General features: G+C 41.3%; 1 protein-coding gene across 1 annotated transcript in view; it reads left to right on the top strand.

Annotated features, from left to right (window-relative positions):
* PAPPA2 (pappalysin 2) overlaps positions 1–22,573 on the top strand; it is a 177,932-nt gene that overhangs the window by 129,871 nt on the left and 25,488 nt on the right. The window contains exons 17-19 of the mRNA XM_089518326.1: positions 13,307–13,475; positions 14,298–14,430; positions 17,929–18,038. Coding sequence (XP_089374452.1) covers positions 13,307–13,475; positions 14,298–14,430; positions 17,929–18,038 — 412 coding nt within the window. The remainder of the gene's footprint in view (positions 1–13,306; positions 13,476–14,297; positions 14,431–17,928; positions 18,039–22,573) is intronic.

Here is a 22,573-nt window from a genome sequence, read left to right as displayed (position 1 = left end):
AAATGAACCCGCAAAAAGCAGGTTCTTCTTGCAGCACCTCTGTGATGCCACAATGTGCCAATGGTGCACTTGTGGTGTCACAAAAGCGCCAGGATGTGCGGACGCTAAGCGTGTGTCATATCAAAATGGCGGCACCCATGTGTGCAGGGCGCCACCATTTTGACGTATGGAGTTCATACTAGGGTTAGGGAGCGTCTGAATGGTGCACTCTCCCTTACCCTAGTATCGCTGCCGGCAAGCTACAAAATGCAGGTATGTATCGCGCCATAGTTGTTTTTCCTCAAGACACACTATGGCTTATTTTCAGGGGATGTCTTATTTTTATTAAGTATGGTACAATAATCTACATTTATTCAAATATAGTTAAGTCGTTTCCTTGGAATTATGTTCCTGGAACATCGTCATAACTCTTCAAACCCAGAATTCCATGCTGAATTTCTTGCCACTCCATTTCCTTTAGAACCATTGGCCCCAATCGTTCCGCTACCTTCCCGCCCCCTTCCATTCCGCGCCGGGCCTATCACTATGTCTTATTTTCAGGGTACAGCTTATATTGCGCAAATGCTTAGAAATCCTGCTACAGCTTATTTTATGAGTATGTCTTATTTTCGGGGAAACAGGGTACTTGTATCTACATATCCATCTGCACACATGGAAGTTATTTAACACAATGCTAGGTTAAATATCCTCATACATTATACACAGTGTCTAAATCAGTCACAAAGTAATAGAATGTTATCATAGACCAGGGATGGTGAATTTGGGGCATTCCAGATCTTTTTTACTCCAGCTACCATTATCCTTCAACATTCCCTGTGCTGGCTAGGTCTGATGGGGATTGTAGTCCAGCACCAGGTGCCCCACTTCCGCATAGATCCAAACTAATTTTCTCTGATATGTGCTGCCACATTAATAGAGAAAAAGAATTAGGGATGTGTCTTAGAATATTTGACTATTCACTGTGGAAAACATGATGGACTGGGATAGTACCTCAGTAAGTAATGTTTCCACACACACACCAGTTTACCAGTAAACACCTCTCCTTCTCTTTTCCTGCTTGAAATGCTCAAATCCTTTGCCATTGGCAGATAATGTGAGCTTCTGGGCTAATTTATTGCCATCTTCCTTGGCACCCAAACCTGTCCATTGAGAGCAGGCACTTGGGGAAGGGCTAGTTCCTCCTGCCTTACGGAATGTGATGTTTTCAAGATGGCAGTTGAGGGCTACACATCAAACACAGCTCTCCCGGTGCCTCATACATCTCCCTGTGGCTTTCAGATTTTGCCCTTTAAATGTCAGGTGGTTTTTAAAACCTCTTGATTTTTCTTTTATTTTTGTTTTGGCTCAGTCACTAATCCTAAATAAATGTCAGTTTTGTAGGATCAGAAGAAGTAGTAGTGGCTCTGTTACAAAGAAAGGCTTGGAGCAAGTCTTAAAAGTCTTGCTGCATCATTTCCTGGTGCCTCTCAGTAAACTAGCTTCTGAGCTGGCTCTGTGAGCAGGTACTTAAATTGCCTTCCCTTTTCCCCACACACCATTTCAGGGTTAGGTAAGGATAAACATATTTTTCAGGCACCTGAAGATTTTTTTAAAAAAGCATTTTCGTTGGTGTTGCTGTAGCTGACAAGGTGCAGCCTTGAAATGTTGCTTCTTCCCAATTATTCTAGGATAGAAAAATTAGCCTACTTTGCACAGCTTTTGTGAAAAGCGCGTCAGTATTGCTGACTTGCATGTTAAATGTTCTTTATTTTTAACTGAGTTAAAAAGGCTTGTGATGACATTTAAAGCCCTAAATAGCTTGAGAGCAAAATACTTGAAGATCTCCCTATATACACCTGTGCAAGGATTGCCCTCCTCTACATCTCACCAGTGGGAGCAATATACTCTGTACGGATGTAGGAGAGAGACTTTTCTGCTATGGCTCACTGGCCTGTTACAGACTGCCAAAATAAAGCTGCTTCGGGTCTCTTTGGAGGTATGCTGTTTAAATGATGCATGCATCCTAAGAATCTGGAAGCTGCACAAAAGCTGCACTCCAGTGCTAAGGAATGGAGTGTGGCTTTGGCGCGACCTCCGGACTCTTAGGACCCATGCATCATTTAAATAACATATCTCCAAAGAGACCCGAAGCAGCTTTATTTGGGCAGTCTGTAACAGGCCACTGGTTGTGTAACACTCTACCCTGGAAATGTAATTGGTGACAATGGGGGCCTCATTCTGGCACTTAGGACCTTATCACAGTGCTTAAATAACCTGGCTTACCTCTTTTGAACTGAAGTCTAATTCAGGAGGCAGCAAGGATTTTGCCACCAAAGTTGCTGGGTAAGTCTGGCCCGTCTGCAGCCCGGGTGCCAGGTGCACTTCGGCAGCCTTATTTCAAAACTGGGAGCATTCCGACTGCAAAAAATAACTGCAGAAGCACGCCAGGGACCAGGGTTGCAGCAAGGCTGGACTCACATAGCAGCATCAATGGTGAAATCCTTGCAATAGGACCCAGCTGTCTCTCGAATTAAACTTCAGTTCTGAAGAGGTAATCCAGGTTATTTATGTGGTGTGATAAGGTCCTAAATTACAATGTGGATTTTTTATTAAAGCCAGGGCTCTATGTATAACTATTTCATCCAAATCTGTATATTTTTAAAGCCCTTTATGTTTTCAGTGTGGTCCCCAGTGCCTTTTCCTTTGCTGAATCCCACTTGGGCTTTTGGGATTTCTCTCTCCATGTGTGGTTGGACTCTGTGCTGCAGAATTTTGAGTATAATCTTGCCTGTATGGGAGATTAGTGTTATGGTCCTATAGTTGCTGCAGTCTTTTGTGTATCCTTTTTTGTGGTTTGGGATGTATACTGATCATTTCCAGTCTGATGGCCACTGTTTTGTTTTCCCTGTTTGTTGACTTATATTAGTTAGCACTAGAGTTGCTTCGGTCTGTGTGCATTACAATGCCCATTCCATTGGAATATCATCTGTTGCTGGTGATTTGTTTTTGCCAACTTCTCACTTTTTATAATTTGAGGTTCATCCTCGTATGGTTCTTCAATCCATGTTTCATTTATTTTTTCATTTCTTTTATAAAACTCTTCTGCATATTGCCTCCAGAATGCAATAAAGATACGTTGCTTCAGAAATCAGAATGGAAGCATCATCCCTCAGAGTTCATGCAGTGTACATAGTGTATTAACTGGGGAGGCTTCCTGCAAAGCAAGCTGAAATTTCATTAAAGAAAAGAAAAATTCCAAGCAGGATGGTTCATAGTCAATCATTTCTTACCTCATAAATTGCTGTTGGTGGTTGTCAGACTTTGCAGCCAGTTGTTTATCAGCACTTATCTCTCCTTTATGGGATAACTGTCTAAGGCCCGTTACAAACGGGCCTTTTAGTACGGACTCAGTCCGTACTAGGGTTAGGAAGGGGCGGTGCTTCCGCACCCCCCTAACCCTAGTACGGACTCAGTCCGTACAAAATGGCGGCGCCCCTTCCACATGGGGGCCGCCATGACGACATCACGACCGCGCCGCCTCTATACGGGGCGGCGCGGACATGACGTCGCTCCACACGAGGGAGCTTAATGCACTCTTTGCGCGGAGCAAGAAGGAGCTCCATTTTGGAGCTCCTTCCTGGTTTGCGTCGCTGGGCGCAGTCTTCAGACGGCTGCGCCCAGCAATGCAAGGGAGAAAGGGGCCGCTTGGCCCCTTTCTCCTCCTCCCCGCCGCTGTGGGGTGTCCTTGGGGCTTGAAGCCCCAAGGACACCCCTTTCCAGGCTGCGGGGAAGTGGCCTTTTGCCGCTTCCCCACGGCCCAGAAAGCGGCGGATCAGGGCCTCAGCGGCTGCTGTTCTGGCCGCTGAGGCCCTGATACACCGGCGAAAGGCGCACCTACAGGCCGCCCCAAAGGGGCGGTCTGTAACGCATCTCAGGATTGAGAGAAAGAAGAGGAGGAGGGACAATTTGCTCTATAATCAAACCACCCCCACAAGTTTTCTTTTTTATTCTAATACAAGCCAGAGTTTGAAAACCTTACTTGTTTAGGCTACAGCTTCCCAAATCTCCCAGCAGTCTGAAACAATTTTTCGAAGCTCTGATAGAAATCAGTCAGATTTTGCACTTCTCGGAATTCACTTCTTGATTAAGCAACATACTGAAACACATGCATTTAGAAATGAAATTGTATGAGAAATGCATATTTGAGGAAAGTATGTTTAAAAAATACACAATGAAATGCAATTTCTGAGAAAAAAATGCAAATTAATTATGAAATAGAACAGAATGGCCTTCAAAGAAAACATATGAAAAAGTCATGCAGACAAAAAATTGACTGATTCATTTATTCCTATGTGTACATAGCTACATGTCTCATGATGAAAATAACATGTCATTCAGACCCCAAATATGTCAAAGTCTGATTATTTCCTTAGGAAGCTGGTCTTTTTTTTTTCATTCTTATAGATGCAGCACTGGGAAGGACCAAGAGTGCCAGCTAGTGGCTGCATCTTTATTCTCAGGGGATCTGTTTAAAATAACTGACAGGTTTTGTAAGTTCTGAACCCAAGCCTTTTTAATTTCCCCAAATCAAAGTTTTCTAAACTTCCCCTCCTACCCCTCCCTAAAGCAATGGTTGTCTGAGGGCAGAGATACTATTTTTTTCATAACGGCGTGGATGTTACATCCAAAAATCATAGCATAGGGATTATATTACCTAAATCATTTTGATATGCTGAGATTAAAGATCCATTGCATCCAGTATTCTGTAGCCTGCCAAGTATGTCTGACACTCCTCCAAGCCTGGCACTAATGCATTCATCTTACCTCCCCACCTCCACAATTGGCATTCGATAATATCCTGCCTGTAAGCATGGAGGTTTCTATCACCTGCCTATAACCATTGATAAGTGTATTTTCAAACTCTTTTAAAAGCCATTTAAGTCATATTCATTCTGTCCGAGACAAGATTAGTTGTACATTTTATAAAGGACTTCCCTTTGTCTTCCTTGAAACTTTTGTCAATCAGAATAAATTGCCTGACTCAAATCATGGCAGAGGGAAACTAGTATCTCTCTACCCAGGATTTGGACTCTCTTCTGTGTCACAAGGATGGGGGCAACTCTGGCTCAGAGACCAGATTTGACCTACTAGTCCATCTTATCTTGCTTGCACAGCTTCAGGTCCCTTTCCCTTCCTAAAGGGAATATGGATGTCAGAACAACTGAGCCTGACCTTAAGGCAAGGCCCAGTTGCTTTGCTCTTATCACAGCTTCCCCATGTGGCTGGAACTTAGCTGGAACCATGAAACATAGGCTAAGCATTTCTTTCCTCTCTTTCCTTCTCTGCAGGGAAGAAAAAGCAAAGCAGGTGTGCACACATGTGTACTCATGCACAAACACACACTCAGTTTGCCTTTAAAGTTCCAGGCTGAATCCTCTGATTGGATTTTTAAAAAGTAGGGGAAAGAGTCATGAGGTGGTTTTCATTTCATACACAAAAAGTTAGGAAAGAATAGAAGTGTTTCTATAAATGAAGTTTATAGCATAACAAAGGTGCATTAAATTTAAAAAAATCCACGAATAACGATAAAAATAAATCTCGATTTTTTTCATTTCATTAGGAACCACTAGGAAGATAAGTGAGGACAATTGCGAGGAGGGCTCTGTTTTATGGGATCAGCATAGTTTGAAGGCAACTTGATGGCACATATCAACAGATTTTCTATGTTCAATATTTTTGCTTAGCTATAACCTCCTTTTTTAGTCTCCCATGACTTTCTTCAATAATCATTCATTGGAGTTTATCACACAAAGGGGATTGAGAGTTTATCCCATGAATATCCCAGGAAAATCGCGTAATTACGCAAAACGATTTCACATGACGTTGCACAAAACCCACCATTAAAGTGGTCACAAAGAAGCATTGATGAGATTCTTTTTTACTTTCGGGATTTCAGTGACACTGCATTTCCAATATCGCTTTATTTCTGCAATTGCATGTGATTACCATTCGTGCAATTACTCCACATTTTTGCTTTAGTTGTGAGATGCTTTAAATGCACTTTAATCTCTCTTTAATGCCGAAATTAGCCCCAGTGTGATAAACTCCTTACGTCTTTGTTATTTTCTGCAAGCGGCATGGTTTCATCTGCATATTCGACAGTGGAACACTCCCTCGGAGTGTAGTGGAGCCTTCTTCCCTGGGGTCTTTAAGCAGAGGCTGGATGGCCATCTGTTGGGTATGTTTTGATTGAGAGTTCCTGCATGGCAGAATAGGGTTGGACTGGATGGCCCTTGTGGTCTCTTCCAACTCTATGGGTCTATGAGTCTATCTTAAATTATTGATATTCCTTCCCCCAATTTTCATGTTTCCTTTCTCTGAGTCTAAGTGTACTGCCTGGAAGATATGTTTTGGGTGTAAAGTAAACAGATAAGGTAATAAAATGCAACTAGTTTGATCCCTCACCAGTGGAAACAATTTTGAAGTCGAAAGCTTTCACAGCTGGCATCTATAGTTTTTTGCTGCGGAGAAGTCTACATAGGGACCACCAAACGCAGTGTTCAAACACAAATCAAGGAACATGAGAGACACTGCAGACTGGGTCAGACAGAAAAATCAGCAGTAGCAGAACACATTATAAATCATTCTGGGCATATAATGCTGTTTGAAAACACTAAAATTCTGGACCATGCCAACAACTTTCAGGGCAAAGTGCACAAGGAAGCCACTGAAATCCATAAACACCTGGACAATTTCAATGGGAAAGAAGAAACCCTTAAAGTGAACAAAGGCGGGATACAGACCACCCAAAAGGGCGGTCTCCTGCCGCCCTCGTTTGTTGCACGAGGGATCCGCAGTGGACAAACCGCGGGGCTCCTCACGCAACAAAAAGAAACCACAAAAAGCAGCTTCTTTTTTTCGGCACCATTATGACATCGCAAAGCGCCAATGGTGCACTTACGGCGCCATGAAGGCGCCGAGACGTCTGTCACGTCAAAATGGCGGCGCCCGTATGTACAGGATGCCGTCATTTTGACGCCCTCATTATGTGCGAGGGGAAAGGCACATCTGGAAGCGCTGCCCCTCACACGTAACGACGTTGACCGATAGGGCCTGTCTGTACAGCACCAAAGTTTGGCTACCAGTCCTAAAATACACCAAAATCAAGACCTAGGAAATGCAAATGAAAACCACCTGGGGTGAGGGGGATTTCCTAGCAGACAATGGACCATTAATTAAATAGATACTCTATAGGCCTTGCCATTCAAGAACAGAACGATACACAGATTAACATGTAAATTGCTACCAATAGTATATATACCCCACTCTCTTCTATACCAGAGAATTCTGCGTGATTCTCTGAAGCTGTCAGCCACAGCTGCTGGCAAAACGTCAGGAATAAATTCTTCTAGAGCATGGCCTCATAGTCTGAAAAATCCACAAAACAACTATGAAAACCATTCTATTTCTTCATATTCTGCCCTGACAGTGACCTCTTGTCCAGAGTATATGTTACTTATCAGGACAGTCAGTAGCTGTAGCATATAGCACTTAGCAACCCATCATTTTTCATGATCTACACCACTGAAGAATTCGCTTTAATCTGTAAGGCACAGGCTAGTTTTCTTTTGAAATTCTTTGATGTGCACCATTAGCCAAAATATCTAATGCCTGTTCCTTTTCTGAATCTAGCTTCGATACTTGGCATTTCTCATTCTGTAGAATCATAGAACGTTAGGGCCATCTAGTCATGCAGAAATACACTACTAATTCAGTCCTTGGCAATCCAAGGAGAAATAGGCTCTGTTTAAAGACTACCAAAGAAAGAGAGTCCACCACAACCCCAGAAGCAGTCTATTCCACTGTCCAAAAGTTTTTACATTAAACATGTTCTTCCTAATGTTTAGATGAAATCTCTTTTCTTATAATTTGAATTTAATCCATATATGGCAAAAGGCTTTGTTGTAAACTTCTGAACATCACTTTGCCTGTATGGAAGATCAGTGCAATAGTCCAGTGGTTGCAACAGTCCCTTGCATCCCATTTCTTGAGGAGTGGAATACATACTGAGCTTTTTCAACAATTGGGCTATTATTTTGTTTTCCATATATGTCAGTAGATTTTTGTCAGAATTTGGATAGATTCCATCTCTGTAATTTAAAACAATTCGGTTCTGTGTGATGCATTTTACCAAAGCGCTTTGAGAGCAGCTTCTACTTGGTAAAATTGTAGTTTCTTCATCAAAAGGTTCTGCTATGAAGGGATCTGTTGTGCTTTCATCTCTTTTGTACAGTTTTTCAAGCTATTGCTTCAACTGTCTTTTTATTTTATCCTGATTGCATTATGTTTTCTCTTTCAACATCCCTCTTCTTGGTTTAAAAATTCATTTAAATTTTGCTTTGATTTCTCAGAACTTGCAGTAAAGGTCTCTTCTTGTCCCTTGCAAGGCATGTGAACAGATGGCTTGCACCAAATCAGGCCCAGTCCAGCTGATCTCATGCCACAAAACCTTGCACTGACCCCAAGGTTTTGTGGAAACACTGGCATCTACCCCGACTTTGCCAACTCCAGGCAAAGTTGACAACTCAGAGGCAAAGTTGTGTTAATGGGGAAATCTGTAGTATTTCATCAGAAGTCACTGTGTGTCATGAGAACAGACAAAGCAGTTGTTTCGGTTTGAATGGGGTTTTTTGCCCATGCAGACAGCCCCTCTCAAACTAGATTTATAACAGCAGTATCACTGAAGTCTTTGTGTTACATGTACCTCTATAGCATTTTACATCCTGCATAATGTTTTGCTGCTGGAAAAATCTTGGAAAAATCCTGTTACTCTCTAATGCATTCTTCTAGTTCTAGTTAATGTATTGTCACTATTTCTGCATGGGACACAAAAGGCTGCAATTGCTATTATAGAATGGTTCAGCCTGTCTCTTCCACTATACACTTTCTTCCTGGAGGGAGGAAAAGGGTAACCACCTGACAGTGATTTTACAACCACTGAAAGGACCTCGTCTTGAATGTTTTATTCTATTTAAGTTAGCTGGCTCTGCCTGATAATGGTGATCAGCATGACTGTTGGTGTTAACTTTTAAAATTAAGCTAATACCAGTAAACATCACTTTACATGAGGAAATGCTAGACAAGATGTCACATAGGAACTATATTTCTCTCCAATCAAACGGCATCGAATTAACTGTAGAAGCATAAGAAGAGTCCTGAATAAGATCCCTAGTATAGCTTCTAGTGACTCTGCTACAATGAAATCTCTCACACTCTATTTGGGTAGTTCAGACAAGAAATGTTAATTAATTGATTTAGTTTAGATTTAGTTAGAATGATCCTTTGAACAGTTGGGTGGTGGCCTAAATCCATTATTTTATTTGATCCTAATTTACTGCTTCACTCTTTGCATTTTATAGTTTCCTGTGGGTTTTCTAGGCTATGTGGCCACATACTGGAAGAATTTATTGCTGGTGTTTCACCTGCATCTGTGGCTGACATCTTCAGAGGGTGATGGCATGGAGGTGTGTGACCTTGTGTGGCCCTTGGTTGGGAGGAAGTGATTAAGATGTTAATCTGTGTGTTGGTCTGTTGTTGAATGGCAAGGCCTCAGGGTGGGAGGATATGCGAAGTGGATGTGTGTCTATTTAAGTAGCAACCTCCTAATGGGTATAAGCTGTGCAGTATTGATGAGAAGGAGTGTTTGGTAGAATTAATAAAAAATAGAAAGATATTCTTTCCTGGAGAAAAGTGCTCTAGTCACTTCTTCTTTCATTACAATGGTACAGTGATTGAGCTACCAGTGATTGATTACAGCTAGTAATATAGCAGTGGAGAACAGTTTGCACGGCTCTTTGAACATACCATCTCTATTTTAACACTGACTAGCTGAGCAAATGCCTTTTATTATATTAGCTAGTAGGCTGCTGTTCATCAGTGAAGGTTTCACAACCATGTCTCCATCAGGTCAGAGTGTTCCTCAGCTGCCTTCAAAATATTAAGTACTTTAGTGCAAATGCCATCCTTGGGAATATCTGATATAAAGTTCATTGACAAGGATTACAGAGTGAACACACAGCTTTCTCACTGTTTCTTTTCTTTATATATGTAGTGCTTAAAGTTAATCTGTGTCATTTCAGTAGTTCAAGATGCTGCGGCCATATTTTCTGGCAAAAGAATCCATTCTCTTCATTACAGCGGTATTGACAAGTTGGACAGAATTCAGGGAGAAGTCACAGAAATTAGAGAGGGGCCAAAGAGATTGATTTGACAAAGGCGGGTTACAGACTGCCATTAAAGTATGCGCAGAGTGTGTACTAGGGTTAGGAAGGGGCGGTGCTTCCGCACCCCCCTAACCCTAGTACGCGCTCTGCGTGCACAAAATGGCGGTGGCCGTTCCACACGGCCGCCGCCATGATGGCATCACGAATATGCTGCCATCGCTCCGCGCTAGGGCGCTTAACGCGCCCTTTCCGCAGAGCAGGAAGGAGTTCCAAAACGGAGCTCCTTCCTGGTTTGCATCGCTGGGCGCAGCCTTCAGAGGAGGTTTGCCATTGCCTGCCCTTGAAGCTGAGAGAGTGTGACTTGCCCAAGGTAACCCAGTGTGTTTCATGGCTGAGCTGGGAATTGAAATTTGGTCTCCAGAGTCCTAGTCTAACACTCAAACCTTACCCCTCCCAAAAAGTTCATAAGAACAAAGAAGCAAGCTGCGACCTCAAGTGGAATTCATTAAATGCCAGGTGATGCAAATAGCTGGGTTTACTCTATGCTAAGTCATTCTACATCCATACAGTTTGAATTCTGAACCAAAAACATTATGTGATTGCTATACATTCTGGCAATATATATGTGTGTGTATGTTCCTTCTATTTTGCATACTGAATGCTTTTGAACATACCACTTCTAAAATAATTGAATTTGCTTTGACTAGTCTTGGGAAAGGAAGGTGATATAAGTATGTAAAGTTATTTGTTAAAAGTGTACCTCCTTTGGTGTCCTGGGGCTAGTCTACAAATTTATAATACTCCTCATTTCAGCCTGCTTTGCATGCCTTCAGATGGGTGTGCATTTTCCGCAGAGGGAAGGTGTATAGATGTGAACAGGAAAGTGAAGAAAATAAACCATCAATGTGAATGAGTGAAAACGCACACAAATTTGCATAGAACACTCATGTGTAGACTAGCTCCTGCTCTTATCTATGGAGTTTATCACACACCTGGACTTCCGCTATGCTCCTGTCGCCCCAACGTCACCAATCTGTGACAAGAGCTTCCTGGTGGGATTATTCCTGGTGTTATTAAAGTAGAACGCTTCTGTTTTCATCATGGAAGCATTCTCGTAATTGTTAGGAAAAGGGCCCTTTTTAAATAACAATTTGATCCGATGTTGGGGCGATTTGACGTTGGGGCAACAGGAGCATAGCATAATTCCAGGTGTGTGATAAACTGTTTAGTACTTAAAATAAAAATAAAATAATTCAAATTATCCCAAATCCTAGCTGTAAACTGCATTGTGCAGGATATCATGTACATTGCAGGGGTGAGGGATAATGATCTTGCCTCCTCTTCTCAGTATGTATCCAGACAATGCCACAGGATAAAAATTGGGTTGTTTCCGCACCTCAGAGGCAGCAAGCTGAAGAGATGGGATGACAACCTTATTGGGTGGGCAAGGTAAATGAAATCACAGGAGCAGCAGTATTTAACTAGCAATGAGGCAGAAGGAAAGTGGATGGTGATGATGGTGTTCAAAAGCAATCACTTCCTTCCAAATATATGTCCCACTAACTGCTCAGCTTAGGAACAACAGTGAGCACAGTTACTAGTGCAAGAAGGCTACAATGGCCCATGTTGAGGCAGCTGCTGCCTCTGCTCTGGGCCTTGTATCAGCAGCAGTGTGAATCATGTCAGTTTGTCCAAGCCATATGATTAGCAACTATTTTTGAAAGTGCAGGAGGTGGCTTAGGCATGCAGTAGGGGAGTGCTTGGGCTTTTCCTCCACTAAGGACCGTAGCTGGCAACAGCCCCACTTATACTACCTCTTTTCCCTCCAGTTCTGGGAGCATTGCTGCACAACAACTCTTGGGTCACTGCTGTCTCATCTTTCTCTCACTATCACTCCTCTCTTCTGGGATAAGTCTTCGGTCTCTGCAAAGTCTTACTTTGCAAATGGCCCTTTATTTTATTTTAGCAACAACACTCTCATTTTTGGGACAACTACAGTCCTTATCTGTCACCCCCCTCCTTCACTCCACAGTACCTTGGAGGGGCACTCTAGCATGGACTACATTACAGAAGTAAATGCACAGTGTATTTCTGTGTGATTTGTTGACCATGCTAGTTTCTAGACCCATTCTACTGTCCTTTGGCAAAACAGGGCCCAGGCTAATCCCCTCCCCCAGTTAAATGTGGTCTGGAAAGTTCTTTTTTCCTATTACCATAGAAAAGTACACCGTTATATCAGTTCCGTACAGCTTAAACTGCCATAGTTCTGTACTATGGAATCCTGAGATTTGCAGTTTGTTGAAGGGTCCTTAGAATTCCCTGCTGGAGAGTTCTGTTACCCACCCCTGAACAACAGCACTATTGCTCTGTAGTAGATAATTTGAAGGGCGCCTCACCACACTACAAATCACAGGATTCTGTATGGAGCCATGACAGTTATGGGGTCTACAGTATACATACAGAAGAGCTAGCATGGTGCAGTGGATTGAGCATTGAATTACAATTCTGGAGACCCAGGTTGGAATTCCCACTTGGCCAGGGAAAGCCACTAAGTGACCTTGAGCAAGTCACACTCTCTCAGTCTCAGAAAAAGGAAAGACAACCCCCTCTGAACAAATCTTGCCAATAAAACTCAGTGATAAGTTGTTTGAAAACACACAGCAACAATACATGCAAACCTATTCACCTAGAAGTATATGTGCCTTTTCAGAATTACTGATACACTCCCTTGGGGTTATCAAACTAGATAGAAGGACTAGAACTAGAAGGAAAACTAGAAAACTAGAAGGAAGATATTGGCACTGGATTGGCCTGAGCTGCAGTAGAAGCTGAGTCCACCAGCTCCTTTCCATCTGGCTGAAGCCAAATCCTTGCTCAGCAGGAGTGTTGAAGAGAAGATGGATTTGATGGTGACTCATTCCTAGTACTACTCAATGGACAAAAGTAGCTAGAGTTTTAAGATGCCCAGAAATCCAGGTGGAGGCCCATCTCAAAATCCTGCTCTTTATAGCAGTTTTTATTTCCTGACCATTTGGAGATGTTCCAACATACATATGCAGTGAAGTAACTGGTGTTTTTATGTGTTTTTAACCATTCCCATCCAGGAAGTTGTTAAATATCCAGTGTCTTGAAAGTGGCTTCTGGGAGGAAGGCACCTGTGTTCCTGTGGTGTGTAAGCCACCTCCACCAGTCTTTGAGGGAATGTACAGCTGCACCAATGGCTTTGAGCTGGACAGCCAATGTGTCATCAGCTGCAGCCCACAGAGCAAGAAAGTAAGGACTATTCGTTAATGTGGCCAGCTCCCAAAAAGCTGAATGCATCTAAGATTTCTGCTGGAAAGCAGAGATGATGGCTGCTGGTTCAGTTCTGCCGAGGGTTGGCTGTCTAACTTTACCTGCGTGCTTATATCTATTGAGTAGGCTTATCCTGTAGAGCTAGATTGCAGGTACTGGGGTCTCTGGAGCAACAGAGGGGATGGGAAATGACCTTAATTTTTCTTTCTCTGGTTTCTTACATCATAGAAGCTAAATCATATCATTATGCTGTACATTAAGTCATCTCAAATAGGCTGCATCCGTGCTGCAAAAATAATCCTGTTTGACACCACTTGAACTGCCCTGGCTCAATATTATGGAATCCTGGGACTTGTAGTTGGTGGTGGCACCAGAGCTTGCTCCAATTCCATAGCAATGAGCCAGGACAAGTTTAAGTGGTGTCAAACAGTGCAGATAAGTCATCTGTGACTAACCCCTAATTAATTAATAAATAATTAATTAGGAGTATGAACTGGAAGAGCACACCCACCCACAGAGTTCTATTCCACTTATGATATTTGAATTTGAAAACTGTCTTAGTAGCAGTTCTAACAGCATAGTGTTTATAAAATTATTAGAGAGTGTCTTTTCCCAAACCTGTGTCAGCAATTCCATAAAAATGTTGGCAATCCCAAAATCAAAGCAAAGAACTTGTGAAGTAGCGAGAGTCATATTTGGGCAGTTGATTATGGGTAGCATTACATTTAGTGAAGGTGCCAAGAAGATTCATCTTTAAATTCCTTCGTTTTCATTAACTGCTCTGTTCCTGTTTTGCTTCAGCTTCCTGTCCTATGCACTAAGGATGGTTTGTGGTCAGAGGAATTTAAATTGTGTGAAGAGCTGCAAGGTGAATGCTCACCGCCCCAAGAGCTCAACTCAGTGGAGTACAAATGTGAGCAAGGTTTTGGAATTGGTAAGAGTGTTTGTTTCTGATCACCTTCTTTCCTTTATCTTCTCCAGTTTTTCATTTCTTTTTGTCTTGTAACAAGGCCCTTCCTCACTTCAAATAAGCTTGTTAGTGTCTCCAAGATTAGAAAAGAATTCATTAGTCAACAATTATTAAATTTATTGCAATATTTCAGTTTTTTCTAGCTTTCCTTTGCCACTTAAAACTTACCTTTTAGCTGTAATGGTATTTCGGTTTCTAAAATGGCATGTTGTTATCAACGAAGCATTGCAACATGAGCAAGAGCTAAGCAAATAACAGGGGGGTATGCTTGTTTTCATTTTTCCTCTCTTGGTTTAAAAAGTTGTTACTTATGACTTGCAGATGGGTGTTCTGAATAGGCAGCAAGCATGAGAAAAACCCTCTCTTGCATTCATTACACATTTTTTTAGAACATTAAAAAAAATGAAGGCAGGAGAGGAGAGTTTTCAGAAATGCAGGAATACACAACTGTAGCATTCCTGAAAGATGGCCATGCTACCTCTGTTTAAAGACTCCCAAAGAAGGAGAGTCCATCACCCTCCAAGGCATTGTCAAATAGTTCTTACAGATGTTCTTCCCAATGTTTAGATGGAATCACTTCTCGTAATTTTCATCAATTGTTCCCCATCCTTTATCTCTGGAGCAGCAGAAAACAAACTCTTGGTCTTTTCTTTACCAACTTATACATACCTAATTCCCTGAGTCCTTCCCCATGAGACCTTTTACCATGTTGTCCTCCTTATCTGTATATGCTCCAGTTTTTTTTTGAACTGTGATTGAACTATATACAGTGTCAAGGAAACTAGACACAGCATTCCAGATCAATGGAAGTAGTTCCATATTATACTATACTTAAAGTGTACTCTTCACACTGTTGACCCTTTTTTTATTTATACCCTGCCCTTCAGCCCTAAAGGCTCTTAGAGCGGCTTACAATTATTATTATTATTATTAATTAGATAGTTCCCTGCCCTCAGGCTTACAATCTAAATAAATAAATAAATAAATAAATAAATAAATAAATAAAGGACTACTACTTAGTCTACTAAGACACCTTAGATCCTTTTCAGATGTAAAGCTAGGTGTCACTCATATTATATATTCTGCCTAAATGTAGTACAGTTGGCCCTTCTTATACACGGACTTTTTATACACGGATTCAAGCATACACGGTTTGAAAATGTTCCAAAAAAGTATAAATTTACCTTGATGTTCCATTTTTTATTAGGGACACCATTTTGCGATGTCATTATATTTAATGGGACTTGAGCATACACGGATTTTGTTATACACGGGGGATCTTGGAACCAAACTCCAGCGTATAACAAGGGTCCACTGTATCTTATATTCATCCCAGCTGAAATAAGATCACATTTCTTTGTATAGCAATTGTTGCCTCCAACAAAGAGAACTGGGAGCATTTTTGCAGTTCTAGCAAAGGGTTGGGTGGCAGGAATGAGGGAGCAAGTCACTAATTCTTCTCAGGTTTAATTTCTGACCATGTTGTACAAGAATTTCAGGGCTTATAGCTCTCTTGTTGTTTGCCAGGAGCTTCACAAGATCCTGATGTGTATTTCTAGGGACAAAACTGGCAAATACAGCTGGCGTTTCCTGTCCTGATGTTATAGGACAGCTCACTAGTTTGCAGGTTTGGGACTGTATATCTTCAATGCAAACCAGCAAATACATTTGAGTAGCCCATTTGAGTTCTGAATAAAATGTTTTCTGAAACATGTGAAACTGCTGTTTTGGGGGGTGGGAGACTAAGAACCTAACTGTATTTCTTCCATGTTATTTCTGTCTCCAGTACCAAAATTTTGGTCAAAGAAATAATGCCCAGGAACACATCTACTTTGTTGATTGAGCTATTCCTGCACCATCAACAATATCCTTCACCTCACAATGACCCCAAATACAAAATCTTTTTTCAAATAGCAACTTAATAAAGTCCATAGTTTCCATCTCAGACTGCATCTGGCCTAATTTGAAACTGCAGTTCAATGAAAATCATTTCTTACAGAGACTGGCTTATGTTTACAATGGTTCTAAAAAGTTCTGTTGTTGGAAAAGAAAACGATGCAGAGAATGTATAGACTAGAATAGCCATTCTTAATTGCTTATTTTTCCAAACCCAAGGCAGAGTTTTGCATAAGGAAGCAGTACAGTAGTTGTATAGAAGCTTTTGGAAATTTGGATCTCACATAATATTTTGAAATAACCCAATGCTGAAAGATGTTCTAGCAATTCATTTGAATATCTTAACTGAGTGCAACCTGCTCTTGTTTTAATTGATGGCCAACAAGACTGTGTATGCAAAAAAAAAAATAGGCTGCAGGCATACCAGATGGGAGAGTTAACGTTTCTAGGGGGGAAATATTCTGTATAGTTTCCAAGGTTTTAATCAGTATCAAACTCCAAAATTTCAGCACTGTTAAACCTGTCCTCCTGTGTTGTAATAAAAAAATTCATCAGTGTCCCTAAAGCTTGTTCTGCTTTCAGAAAAATGTATATAGATCTGAAGTTCAAATTTTGATTACATTTGTAGTCAGTTTGCTCAACTCTATTTTATACTGCTGTTCAGCATGTGTTCTTGGCCCTGTTCTCAGATTTTACAACTGCATTTACTTCTGAGGATTGCTTAAAGTGACTTTGCATGTATCTTACAACTTTGTCAAAGGCCTGTTACAGACTGCCAAAATAAAGCTGCTTCGGGTCTCTTTGGAGGTATGCTATTTAAATGATGCATGCATCCTAAGAATCCGGAAGCTGCACCAAAGCTGCACTCCAGTGCTTCAGAATGGAGTGTGGCTTTGACGCGACCTCCGGACTCTTAGGACCCATGCATTATTTAAATAGCATACCTCCAAAGAGACCCGAAGCAGCTTTATTTTGGCAGTCTGTAACAGGCCAAAGTGGCATTTATTGCTTTTGGGATTTCTTGTGAAGATATTTATTCCTTCTGGAATATTTATTCTGGAATATTTAATGCAGCTATTTATTCCTTCTGGAAGAAATACTGATTTCTTATTATTGTTTATTTATAAATAGATGAAAAAAAAATTTGAAAAAAGTGTGGGAAATTAAAAGTGGAAGTAAATAAGGAAAAACCGAGAGAGGAACAAGGAGCTAGGCAGCCCAAGGAGGTGCAGCGGATGCTGATGGTGGTAGGGAGGAAATCCTGACCCTGGACCCTTTCCTGAACCATTTTTTTGTTATGATTATAGCCAAAAAAGAATAAGAGAGATAGGGTGCTAAAATTGTTTAAAACTTTTTCTTTGGGGTCACATGGTCTAGAATCTCTCCCTTAAAAGAAGAAAAGAAAGGTAAGAGTCTCATAGTTCTGTGCAAGCTGCTGAAGCCTCTTTCAGAAGACAATTTACATGCAGGAGTGTTGTTGTGACTTTTCAGAGCAGTATGCAAAACCATGTTCCTTATAGAAATCAATAATGCCAAACAATCTCAGCCTTTTCTCCTCCACTCCAGGGGCTGTGTGCACCCCTTCCTGTCTGATACTTCCAAGAGACCCTGTGATGCTACCTGAAAATGTCACTGCTGATACCATGGACCACAGATTGAAGCCTACCAGAGTCCAGGTAAAGAGAAGGAGGATTTCCCTCACTTGTGACATGACTGTCAGGGTGCAGGAGGTGTGTGCTACACCAGGTAACATTTGTCAGAGGTGTTGGCATGCCCAGTTCCCCAGGGAGACTTAGTCCTGGTCATTGGGAGTAGTGGTGGTAGCAGAGAGGCTGGCGGCAGGGCCAGCAAGTGAGTACTTAGGTGCCTCTCTACTGCCCTCTGCCACCTTTATCCCACTGGCCCCTGCCATAGGTGCCCTTTCTTGGGGGGAGGAGGAAGAAAGAGAGAAAGAGGAGGAAGGTTTGTGGTGTCTGCTCTCCTCACCAAGGCTGGGATGAAGCCACTGGGAAAGATCATCTGGAGGCATGGGGCGCGGTGTTATCAGTATGCTGATGACACCCAAATCTCTCTCTCTATGTCACTGACTACTGCAGTGACTAAGGATGTGCATCTCTTCTGTAGAGGCCTGCCTTGGGTCGGTAATGGGCTGGATGAGGGAAAACAAACTCAGGCTGAATCCAGAGAAAACAGAGGTAATCGCAATAGGTGTCCCAAGTTTGGGAAAGGAGATTTGTCAGCTTGTCCTGGACGGGGTCACACTTCCCCCAAAGGACAAAGTTCTCAGTTTGGGAGTACTCCTTGATCCATCTTTACAGTTGTCATCTCATATAGATGCGACTGCTAGGAGTTCCTGGTATCAGCTTCAGCTGATACGCCAACTGTGTCCCTACCTGGACCAAAAGGACCTAGAAGCAGTAGTGCTTGCACTGGTAATCTCTCATTTGGACTTCTGTAATGCGCTCTACCCTTGTATCAAGTCTGGAAGCTTCAACTGGTTCAAAATATCTGCAGCCAGATTGGTCACCGGTACATCTAGGTTTGACCATACTACACCAGTGCTAAAATCTCTTCACTGGCTGCCAGTTGTCTTCCGGGCACAATACAAGGCGTTAGTTATTACTTTTAAAGCCCTACATGGCTTGGGCCCGAGTTACTTATGTGAACGTCTCTCCCTACACAATCCGCTCCACACTCTTAGAACATCAGGGAAGTATTTTCCAGAACATCGTAACACCAGGTTAATCACAACTTCCCACAGGGCGTTTTCAGCAGCGATCCCAATACTGTGGCACAGCCTACCAGAGGAGATCCGTGGTATTACCTCCTTAGAGGCCTTTAAGAGAGCACTCAAAACAGACCTCTTTCGGTGGGCTTACCCGACAGACTTTGTATGAAAGCTAATGAGAAGAATCCACTCTCAACTTTGTTTATGGAAAGATAAATTTTAGAGCAGTAATAAGAATTAGTAAATGCAGTGTTAGTTTTTAGTGATGTATAAATATTTTGTATTATTTGTATTATTTTGTATTACTTACTGCTGTAATCCCGCCTCAATCTTTGGAGAGGTAGAAAATATAAATACATTTTATTATTATTAACTGTATTTTTTGGAAGGAAGCTCAATCATTTATTTCTGGAAAAAAATAAGGGATTTATCCTTTGTTTTATCTTTTTTTGTAAAAAAAAAATCTAAATTGGCTCTGTCATCTAAATTGGTTCTCATTGTGATTTATTTTGAAAGGGCTGAGAAAAACCCTTCTGTTCAAAGAATGATCTCTGATGGGCTGCCCTCATCTATATGATCACTAGAGGAAGCATTTCTTTCACTTGCTTTGCTGGCTCAGAATGAGCTGGCACCATCTTCTTCCATCATTTGTGGGCTACCACCCCATTTGATCCATGAACTATTGCTGCTGCTACTACTCAAATGCATTTCATTCATTTCACATGTTCATTTGTTCAACAACTCAATAAGCTGTGGAAATGAGAAAAAAATGACTCTCAGGGCTGCAGCAGAGAAGGACAGTGGGGTATTAATGGCTATAAACAGTAGCAAAAATTATAGACTGAAGTACTTCCTTGTCTTTTCTACTCAAAACCAGTGCTTTCATGGAGTAAAATGAATAGATAGAATATTCCACGGTTTTGTTCCTTGGCCATACATTTGGGCGGTATATATGTTGCATTTCTTCCTGATTTCTTTCCAGACTGACAGTTTTTGGAACAACGAAATGTTCATGTCTGAAAAAGGTACAAATATGAATATTTTAGTAGGAAGGAGTGAAATGAAATACAGCAAAATCATTGCTCTGGAACTGTATCAGGATTCTGTGTGGTATTCAGCTGAAGTTCTCTTCCAAGCTGTCTTAATATGTGTTGGTTTTGAATCTCTGGCTTTGATTTCCAGTTTCTTCCAAACTGGAAGATTAGAAAACATCATCCTGGGTTTCACCCAGTGGAATGGTTAAATTACTTGAAATCTTACATCTTCTTTGTTTACCCTAAATGGGGTCTATTGCAAAAAGTACTTCTTAGAATGAAATGGTAGCCTATTGAAGGCAGAAGGAAAAGGGGAAATAATTGTGGAGCAGATAGTATTCTCAGAAGCCAAAGTTCCCATCCTGGATTGCCATGTTCCTCCCAGCCACTTTCGGGAAGAGTGGGAATTATTAGCATTTCATACCTTTGGACACTACCACGCGGATACTTTTCAGCTGGGGAGAATGGGATTCCATAGATGCATTTAAAAGTGTTCTTTGTGGGGCCTGCAGTACTGAATTGGAGGAAGGTGTTGAGTCGGAGTTATCCAATTGCTGCTTCTTCCTGGAATGCTCTTCTTTCTGGTTCCAAATCTTGTGAGGTAGAAGCATTCTGGGAAAATGGCAAGGACACAAACAGGGATGAAACAAAAATATCCTTCCTTGGCAGAAGCTTTCACAAAAAACAAAAACAAAACAAAAACATGTTTTTCTCTCTCTTTAAAATATTCTGGATGTTTCTGTACATTGTTGGTGACATTGACTTGGTTGTCTATCAGATTTAATGGCATAACCTTTATGCAAGATGTGTCTGCCGTACAAAAGACAGTGGGATGGGGAGACCAATAGAGAGGGGTTGGGGATTTAAAAATGTTGATTCTCTTTGGTCTGGGCACAGCCGGGTGAAATTTCTCATCAGCATTCAACTCAGTTCCAAGTCCTCCTGTGAATAATCCCCCATTGATTTTTAGGTAGAAACTAGCAATTTCAGCGGGATACAAATTTGCCAAGAAAAATACTTATGATATTCAGTTATGTATCTTTTCCAGTCCTTTTTGGTTCATTTTTCATCTACGGCTGCTGCTTTTTGATGCTGATCCCTGGATTAGCCATTTGAGTGATCTGGTCCAATCAAGCATTGCTGTGTAAGTGGGGTGACATCACAGTGTTATGCAGCCAATGTTACGTAGCCAATGGACTTGGCTATGTGATGGTATAACTGAGAGCAATTAGGAATGGGGACATGAATAAGTGAATGTTTCTGCAAGGAGTGTTGAAAATTCAACCCAAAGTGGAGGTGTTTTCTGGCACTGTGAAAAATGTTGGAGACAAAATGAATATTTCTGCAAAGCATATTAGTTTCTTTTCTTTGCCTGGAGTCAGAAAGAAGGCTACTTTAGCCACTTCTAAACTCCGAAAGCATATTCGTAATGTGTCAAAAATATATTTTTATCTGTTTGTCTATCATAATATCTACACACTGTATATGCTAATTACACAGGTGTTAATTTTGTTGCATACTCATACAATGAAATACATACTTCTAATTGTCACATGTGAATATATATATATATATATATATATATATATATATATTACACTTTTCTGTATTGGAAACTATGGCATGAAGCATAGCTGTATTAGATTTTTGTGGGTTTTTTGGGCTATGTGGCAGTCTTCTAGAAGAGTTTATTCCTGATGTTTTGCCAGCATCTGTGGCTGGCATCTTCTCTGAAACGTCAGGAATAAACTCTTTTAGAACATGGCCATATAGCCTGAAAAACCCACAGAAAACTATGGATGCCAGCCATGAAAGCCTTTGACTTCACATAGCTGTATTAGTTCATTTTTCAAGATGTAGATTAAAGGCTGACACACAGCATGGTGGAGTGGTTTGAATGCAGGATTAAGACTCTGGAGACAAGGGTTTCAATCATCACTCAGACATGGAAACTCACTGGGTCTCCTTTGGCAAATAACACTCTGCCAGCTTCAGAGGAAGGCAAAGGAGAACCCCCTCTGCACAGCTCTTGGCAAGAAAACCCTGTGATAGGTTTGCCTTAAGGCTGCCATAAATTGGAAGCTATTTGAGGGCACACAACCACAACAGATTAAAGTCTTCTCACTGATTTAATACATTATGTTGTTTCCTCAAGTAAATTCAAGTTTGCACCAACAAAAGATCAGAGTATATGTAAAAGATCATAAACATGAGTGCCAGTTAGATTGTTTTTGTATCACCTCAATAAATGTACATGCTGGTCTTTCTTATTTATGGATTTTGAAAAAATTGGAATATTTCGGACACTAGGAGAAGAAGAAGGTGTAAGATATTAAGACATTATACTTGAATATCCAGAGGCCGGCTTGCAGGGATCAGTGGATGTGCAAGTCATAGGAGCTTCTCACACTGCAGTCATTACTTCTACATTTCAAACATATCTCTAAAA

The sequence above is a fragment of the Sceloporus occidentalis genome, unplaced genomic scaffold, assembly GCF_023333645.1.
Source record: "Sceloporus occidentalis isolate IW3139 unplaced genomic scaffold, rSceOcc1.0.p SCAF_3, whole genome shotgun sequence".
Classification (NCBI taxonomy): Eukaryota; Metazoa; Chordata; class Lepidosauria; order Squamata; family Phrynosomatidae; genus Sceloporus; species Sceloporus occidentalis.
Note: the sequence above shows the minus strand (reverse complement) of the source record. Positions and strands in the feature narration are given on the sequence as shown.